Genomic DNA, 8,535 nt, shown 5'->3' with positions numbered 1-8,535 from the left:
TCCTATTATGGTGCTGAGACCACTCAAATATGGTGTTACCACCATTCTAACTTCTCCAAAACATGAATATGGCACTACGACCACTCAAATATGGTGATACCACCATTTCTCCTTAAAAAATAATATATATACTGTTAAGATCATTCTTTAATATGATCTTAATAGTACTCTATATTCCGAAGAATCATATATTATCGAAGGGAATATGAACTTAAGACCAAGGGACTATGGTCTTAAGAACACTCTTAATACCGAAGGGACAGAAAGGAGTAGAAGCAGAAGAACGATTTGTTAAAATCGAAAGGGAGAAGAGAGAAAACCGCACAGGAAGCATCAACTGTGAGATTTTGGTGTGAAGAATCAAATGGGGCGAGCTCTCCTTTTATAGGGAGAGTTTGTAACAAAAAACGAGTGACTTGGGGATTAAGTCTGCTTAATCCTTAAGCAAACGCGTTTTGTTTCTTAATTGGATATATCCGGAAGTTTCTGGATATGCTTTTGGATTGGGTCGGATCGTAACAAATTTATTTGTTACACGTAGCGCTTACGGATAATGATTAAATTAATTAATTAATTAATTTAACATTTTCAAGTGACAAAAAAAAATATATCAATTTTTTAAGCGTTCACCCGTTCACAAAATTGGGTACCCCAAGAGCACACCCTTAGAGGTCACTTTTCCCATATATAAACACTTACTAGTTGGGGTGACCCTTCAATGTGGGACATTTTTAAGTCACACCCACACACTAGTTTTTTCATAGTGTTTTTCTTTCCAATTTTCTTCACTAGAATTAACTAGTGTTCCAACACTCTAGAATGCTCGTAACTTCCGTTTACTAGTGAGCAATTTGTAATCGATCGTAGTTGAGGTATTTTCGGAAGTTCAAGGTGCTTGTGAGCAATCCTAGGTGCATAAAGATTAATTTGTATCAAGAAGTTTTGGAGGCCCAAGCCCAACTACCATTAAAACCCAACAAAGCCCACCACCAACACGACGCCGTATCCATTTTCCTGCACAAAAACATTCTATCCAATTCCTTCCGAAAGTGTCGCATCTTCGTCTTGGAAGGAAATGGCTACTACACACTTCCATTTCCCTTCAACCTTGTCACTGCGTTCGAACCCTTCTCTTCGTTTGATTCAGAATTTGAACATAACAAACCCTAACAATTCTTGGCTAGGAACCAAAATTAGGGTTCAACATTGCTCTGTCAGTGTAAAATCCTCCGTCTCCGTTTTCCACCGCCGTCCTTTGGCTGCTACCGTTTCCTTCAGTCTCCCCACCTCGTAAGCTTCTTCCGTTCCCATATTCAATGTTGTTTTGTCTCATTTTGGACTTTTGATTAGTGCTTCGTTTGACTTGATAAACTTTTTTAGCTTATAGCTTAAACTTATATTTTTTTCTCTCAATTTTGCGTCTTGTTATCTTAATCGAAAAAGTTACATATATTTTGTTGTGTAATTTCATGTTTATCTGTTAATTCAACAACTAATTTTAGCAAACACTACGAATTCAATAAGCTAGCTAATCTAGTATCAGCTTAGCTATAAGCTAGCTTATCAATCTGCTATAAGTTGCTTTATCAGTTATCCACTATTTTATTTTTTTTACTGAATAGAGTTTAACTGTTGTTTTGCATTTTCAGAAATCCTGAGCGTGTTTCTCCAGGCCAGGAAATTCCCAAGTGAGTATCATGTGAGTCAAATTTCTTTTCTTGTTCATTCAATCATGTTGTTGATTGTTGATTTTGTTTGGTGAAAGCAAGATGGTCTTCTAAAGCTATTAAATCGTTTGCAATGTCTGCAATCGAGGCGAGAAAACTCAAGTTTACTACTACTGGCACTGAAGCTCTTATTTTGGGGATTCTTATCGAGGGTTAGTTATTTGTTTGCGATGTTTCAAATTTCTCCCAAAGTGTAATCTGTGTTTGTTTGTCTTTACAATATAAATGGACAACCTTGTTAATATTGTTTTGATGTGAACTTAACTCACTGTAATTGGGTCAGTTCTTGATATTATTACAGATTTTAGTTTGCATACGATGCAAAAGTTTGTTGTTACACAGACTAATTTTGTTGTTACCTGGCTGATAACCATAGACGAGTTTCTGTCATTTGCTTCATAGATTCTCATTCTCATGTGCATAGTTCTCTTGATTCATAAATTGTCATTTGTAAATTCATAAAAATTCAATCATTTAATCTTATGCACATATGCTCATTTCACATTTTCACCTGAACTTACTTTCTGGTAGAGTCTTTAGATGACTTTTAGAATAATACTTGGCTTGTGTAAGGAGTTGATTCCCTCTCCCAAGTCGTAACAACTAATTAAAGGAAACAGAGACTTGATTTTTTCACCGGGAATAATATCGAAAATATTCATGAACTGAAAAGCTATAGTATTATTTTTTCTGAAGTTCTTTTGAGGCGCAAAATTTTGCCATTATTATATTTGGGAGGCTTTTAATTTTACATATCCCCTGTGTTGTGACCCTTACCCCATTTCTTTACAATAAAAGTTTTGGATATTTAAGTTTGTGCATTAAGCCTACTCTATTTTTGGGGTTCTAGGTACTAATCTGGCTAGCAAGTTTTTGCGAGCCAATGGAATTACACTTTTCAAGGTGCGAGATGAAATTGTGAAAGTACTTGGAGAAGTTGATAACTTAACAGAAACCCCCGAGCGTCCACCAGTGACTGATGATGCTCAGAAGGCCCTTGATTGGGCTGTTGATCGAAAATTAAAATCTGGTTTGTTCTTGCCATTTTTCTCATTTACTTTACTATTTATATCATCAATTGCCAAAGAGTGGAATGCTTCTTACAAAAACTATATGACTGTATGGATTAATGCTTTGAATTCTCTTTGATATTTTCTATGACTCCTCTGTCTCACTCATCCAGATGTTTTTAATTGCATTTTAACGGACGAGACTTGACAGATTTTTGTCTCCTTTCTTTTATGGATTGATGCTATGGTTTGTATAAATGGAACCGAAAAATCGTAGGACCTTGGCATTCAAACGTTGATTATCATGCTTATGCCAATTAGACAATATTTTGTAACGAGTTCTTGATGAAATTTTATAGGTGACTAACATAATTTGTATTGGAATTCATGTTTCTGAGTGTGATTGTGCCAAATAATATATGTGCTTGAAGTTGAAAAGGAGAGGCACTATTTTATTTAAATCCCTAGGTCAGAGGCTTTTATTAACCATGACTCTAGATTTCTAGTTACCTATTTTGATTATGTACAGGATTATGATTATTGATATTAATCATGTGCTAATTACGTGCAAAGCTTCAAACAAAGAGGTTGGGTTGTTCACTTCATTGATTTGATTTCCCTTGACTTAAGATTAAAGATAGGGGCCAGTCGGGCTTGTGTTTTGGTGCTGAGGCTTTTCTTCAGGCAAAAATAATTGTCAAATATTCCTGCATTCAGGTTTATGATGATTTAGTGAATTTATGATTTTGCATTCAAATTGTAATGATATTCTCAAATCTGCTTTTAGAAATCATTGTATGCTACTAACTTATGAATTCCAAGATAAAGCCCTTGGGTTTCCGGTGAGTCACTGTGAATTTTCAAAAGCTACAAAATTTAGCTTTTGCAAAGTCATTTGGCTTGCTGTGATTTTGGAAAATCCACCGTGATACCAAACATGCCATGAGAAGAGAGCAGGGGTTGTATAGCAATTTGAAAAACTGTCTTTTTCACATTTTTGGTACTATGTACCCTGCCATTGTTTAGATGATTTTTGTTTGCTAGAATGATCTTGTGACAAAGGCCCGTTATTCTTATTAGTTGTCCGGTGTTTGAGTTTTATTTTGTCGGATAGAGTTGTTCTCAATATAAATACGAATGCCACTTTGGGGTAGCCACTGCTAATTTATATATTTTCCCATATTATTTTTTCTGTCACTTATTTGGTGAATGGAGTGTGGTGCATCATCATCTCCTTTTCTTATGAAACTTTTGATTCTTATCAAATATTCTATGGCTTAGTGCAAACAAATATAATCCTTTTTATAAATTCATGTGAATTGCAGTTGATGGTGGGGAAGTAACCACAGCACACATAATTCTTGGCATTTGGTCTGATGTGGATTCCCCAGGTCACAAGATACTATCCAACCTTGGCATTAATGACGAAAAAGCTAAAGAGCTAGAGGCCTCAATTTCTAAACATGTTGTTAAGGATGAATGATGGTTACTTAAAAGATGATTTAGCAATTTTTATTTTTTATTTTTTATGTTAATGCACATTGATAATTGATGCAATTGTTTGTACAATAGATAGATCAACAGGCTGTTCTTCCTATTGATTTTGATTGCATAATCATATATATTTTCAAATGTAAAATGACCCTTTCCCCCTTCAACCCCCTCCTCAAACCCAAACATTAAAAGAAAAAGAAAAAGGAAGAAAAGTAGAAGAAATAAATAAATAGAGAAAGCAAAAGCATTAGGTAGTAGTGATCTGAAATTACAAAGAACCCATGTAGGTTGGCAGTGTTGTCTTCTTGTGAGTGATATTCAAGAAAAATCCGTAATCACTCAAAATGAGTTTGACAAGCAATTCAGCCGTTGGAGAGTATGATCTTCTGTTCTTGAATTGTTATGCATGGTTGAGACGTGTCTTATTTGTCCTTGCCAAATGTTTGGAAACACGTATGAAAGTGTACACATGTATTTTTTAACACATTTTACACCTTGTCATTTTCACGAGCCTCAGTTGGTACTTCTGCGTCATCACAGGGAACTTCTTTAACTTGGTCGTTACTTGCTAATATTTGTGCCTTGGCAGCTTCTTCCACCCACTTTATCCTAGCAATGAATACTAATAATAATGACAAGCAAACAACAATACCAGTAAGAAGTCCAAAGAAGAGTCCAACAAGGCCAAGACGAAGCTTGAAGGCAAAAACAACACCAAGGGGCAGAGCCAGAAAATAAAACCCGCCTAGATTTGCATACATACCCAACCAAGGTCGAGCTGTCCCTCGAACTATGCCTCCACAAACTGCCAATGGAAAATTAAACAACTCCACTAGAGCCATCAACAACATTGTCTTTTTTACTCCATTTATAGTGCCCCTATCATGGCTGAAGAGTTGCCCCCAAATTCCCCTTGCAGCCACCATCACCAAGCTGCCGGTGCAACCTGCGATAAAAGCTATTCCTAGAGACACACGCGCTGACCGGTACGCTCGGTCGGCTTGGTTTGCGCCAAGCTCGTTTGAGACACGGGTGGAAACACAAGTGGCCAATGACAGCATCACTGAGAAAAGTAAATAGTCAAAGTTCAACACAATGGCTAAAACTCCCAATGCTTGCTTGGCGTTTGCGAGGTGGCCAGTAAGCAAGACTAGAATTTCATAGCACCACCACTCCATACATGTGTTGAGACAACAAGATCCAGATAGCTTGATTAGCCTAATCCAATCCATAATACTCTGATCCCACCATCCTCCTTCTTTCCACGCCAATACCTTTCGATTCTCTAGAATTAAAACATAAATGGCCAGAAGAACAACAACAATAAGATCAGTTATCCAAACAGCCATGGAAACCCCTCTTAGACCCATGGTTTTTGAGAGTAGTATGTTAACAGGAACATGAAAAGCAAGTGCTACACCAGAACTAAACATGGTAGGAAGAGTGATGCTTTGAGAGCTCAAGTAAGCTTTTAAGGGACACAAGAGTGACATAACAAACAAATCAGGTATGAGATAGTAAACATAAGTACCAGCAACAGTGGAAATTTCTTGTTGTTGGCCAAAATGAATCAAAATTTTGTCAATATGAAGCCACATGAAAGTAATAGGAATTGTTACCAATAGCAACAATACAATTGTCATGAGAAGTGTCTTGTGAAGGAGTCTCACGTTTTTAGCTCCATGAGCCTGTCCACAAATAGGTTCCATGGCACCACAGAGACCATTCAAGACAGAGAAGCCAGTAACGTTAGCGAAAGTGAACCCGAGCGCGCCACCGGCTAAGCTGAGCTCACCTAGTCGACCCAAAAATGCTGTTGTGATTGCTGTCTTGGCAAACCAAGCTAAATTCATCAACATCATTGGAAAAGCTAATCTTCCTTGAACTCTTAGCTCCTCTGAAAGCAGCGTCTTCGCTGGATTTGCGTCACATTTTTGGGTTTGTAATGGTGGAGGAGGTGACATTGGTTGGTTAGTTTTATGGTTTGAGCTATGGTTTTCTCCTAATTTGCATGTTGATGACATTTTTGTTGTTGTTTTTGAAGAGTTAATATTTGGGGACATTGTTTGTAGTGTTTCTAATTTCTAGTGTGCGTATGTATTGGATGAGAATGGTGAGCGTGCACGAGTTTCGTGATCTTTAAGGAGTTAGTAGTTTTTTAAGGAAGAACGTAACCAGGCTTTTTTTGCTGCCAATAGAAGAAACGGTTGTTGGTGAAAGATTTATAGTGCGTGATGAGTGATAGGACATGCAAGAGAGAGACCATAGTAACTACGCACTTCGATTATTGCAAGAACCATGGGTTGAGTAAAGCATTTGAAAAAGCAATTAAACATTTATTTCATATATTATTTTATATAATAGCATTTATATCATTATTTCTTAAATCAAAAGTGAAGGATTCACCAAAGAACACTTGATGAAATTGCAACGATCTCTTTCAGCTTAATCGGGTCAGGTGGTTTGAATTCAATCTTAAAAACGCAACAATGTTAGATTCATTATGGTCCTAGTCACACCAAAAATAAAGAGAAAGATTAATGTTGCGTAACTCAAAATTTGTCGATCTCTTCAAAAACGAAATTCATGCATTTAGCTTTGCGTGACTCAATTAATTTATTTATTTTTAGTCAAAGAACCAAGTTAATTTTTTTGAGTTTAAAAAATGATTATTTAGCCCCAAAATAATCATTTTCAAATTCGTACAAACTATCTTCTAATTAATATTCATACTTATAACATTCAATCAAATAATTTTAGTCTCCAAAGCATATCTCAAATATTAAATCTGAGATATAAAAAATAGTTGTGAGAGGTGGTTTAGAGTCAAAAGTTTATTTCCTTAAAATAGAAGTAGTTTTTTTTCTAAGCAAAATAAAATTACTATCTAATACAAGTTAATTTCCCTTAAGCAAATTGTGTAAGAGTTTGATATCTGACTCTTGCGTATGGATTTTTTTTGTTTGTTTGAAGTGGATAACTCATCTTGTATGTCTCATGGGTTCCTCGAGGAGATTATTCATTGCTAAACTATGATGAAAACTTCATACCTTTACATGGCAAAAAAAACTTACTATCTAAACTAAATGTGTTACTGTAGAGCATCTCCAATTGAGATATCTAATTGAGTTTCATAAAATGATGAACTGTTTCTTTTTTTTTTCCTTCTCACCGGAGCGAGCAACCATGATTTTACAGTGTGGATAATAAAGAAATGGTCGAAGTAAGTTAAATAAGCCACTCATCAAATTAAAAGTTGGTTTATTTTCTCAAATTAAAAGTTACATATAAAAAAATTATTAAAAATGTTAGTTTCATAAAAATTGCTTAATTTTTCGATCATCAGAGTAAAATATGCTTGAATTGGATAAATACGATGTGCATTGTAAATATATATGCAGGGGCTATCTTAAAATTGTGTGAACTCAAGCCATTAGGCTACTTGATATAAAAAACATTTAATTTTAAATAATTTTTTTTTACCTTTTCTACTTTTTTTAAAAAAAATATTTATGTATGTGTGGCTAAATAATTGTAATCATTGATCACCCAATACTTCCTCCTTTTTAAGATGTCATGTCCTTGAGACCCATGTCAAGGAGTATAATAAAAAAATATTTTGTATTGAAAATATAAAATTTTAAAAAGTAGAATACATGACTTTCAAACAACATCTCTAACTTAATTTCTTAATATACATGCGTGTCTTTAAAACACTCATTAGTGTAACCAAAATAAGAAAACACTTGTTAGCATTTGCATTGTTTTAATTAACTTTTACCAAAACTTTAGAAATAAAGTAAAATCGTAGAATTATGACATTTTGATAATTAACTCCAAAATAGTAAAAAAAACTAAAGTCAAACTGAGATAATATTAACGTAAAAAAAAAAACTGAGATAATATTGATTCTAAAGAAAAAAAATTATGGGATCAGGCGGTGAAATGCATTTCTATTAATTAATGAAGAGAATGAGAAAGGAAAAAAAAAAAAAAACTGAATCAGGGAACCTTTTTTTTCCCAATCAGGGAACCTAATCTACAATCTAAACAAATCAATATGGAGTAAAAAAATTATAAACTCAAAGGGACAAATTCTTAAGTATTAAAAGTGAAAATTCCTTCACCATCTGCTAGATACTTAGATGCCACTGGATTTTAAGATAACATAACTTTCTCTATCATTCTTCCTTCTTTAACATACCCAATTGATGGTGTTATTCCTACTTAGGATGCCACAAAGTTACTTCTAGTACACTTTTAATTTTTCTTTTGGTTTCAAGTAGAAAATACTATAATTGCAA

The 8,535-nt window shown here is 34.6% G+C and overlaps 2 protein-coding genes across 2 annotated transcripts; one reads left to right on the top strand and one right to left on the bottom strand.

The window, feature by feature from the left end:
* Window positions 1-1,051: 1,051 nt before the first annotated feature.
* On the top strand, window positions 1,052-4,338 carry LOC146919361 (ATP-dependent Clp protease ATP-binding subunit CLPT2, chloroplastic-like). The gene is made up of 5 exons (XM_085712722.1): window positions 1,052-1,290; window positions 1,650-1,688; window positions 1,770-1,879; window positions 2,578-2,757; window positions 4,063-4,338. Exons 1-5 carry the CDS (start codon window positions 1,076-1,078, stop codon window positions 4,218-4,220), a joined length of 702 nt encoding a protein of 233 aa, XP_085568848.1. The 5' UTR covers window positions 1,052-1,075; the 3' UTR covers window positions 4,221-4,338.
* A 119-nt stretch (window positions 4,339-4,457) lies between these two features.
* On the bottom strand, window positions 4,458-6,427 carry LOC146919360 (MATE efflux family protein). The gene has a single exon (XM_085712721.1). It carries the CDS (start codon window positions 6,292-6,294, stop codon window positions 4,720-4,722), a length of 1,575 nt encoding a protein of 524 aa, XP_085568847.1. The 5' UTR covers window positions 6,295-6,427; the 3' UTR covers window positions 4,458-4,719.
* Window positions 6,428-8,535: the final 2,108 nt, after the last annotated feature.

The sequence above is a fragment of the Medicago sativa genome, chromosome 5 (genome assembly GCF_051527215.1).
Source record: "Medicago sativa cultivar Bolivia chromosome 5, Bolivia_mono, whole genome shotgun sequence".
In the NCBI taxonomy this organism is placed as follows: Eukaryota; Viridiplantae; Streptophyta; class Magnoliopsida; order Fabales; family Fabaceae; genus Medicago; species Medicago sativa.
Note: the sequence above shows the minus strand (reverse complement) of the source record. Positions and strands in the feature narration are given on the sequence as shown.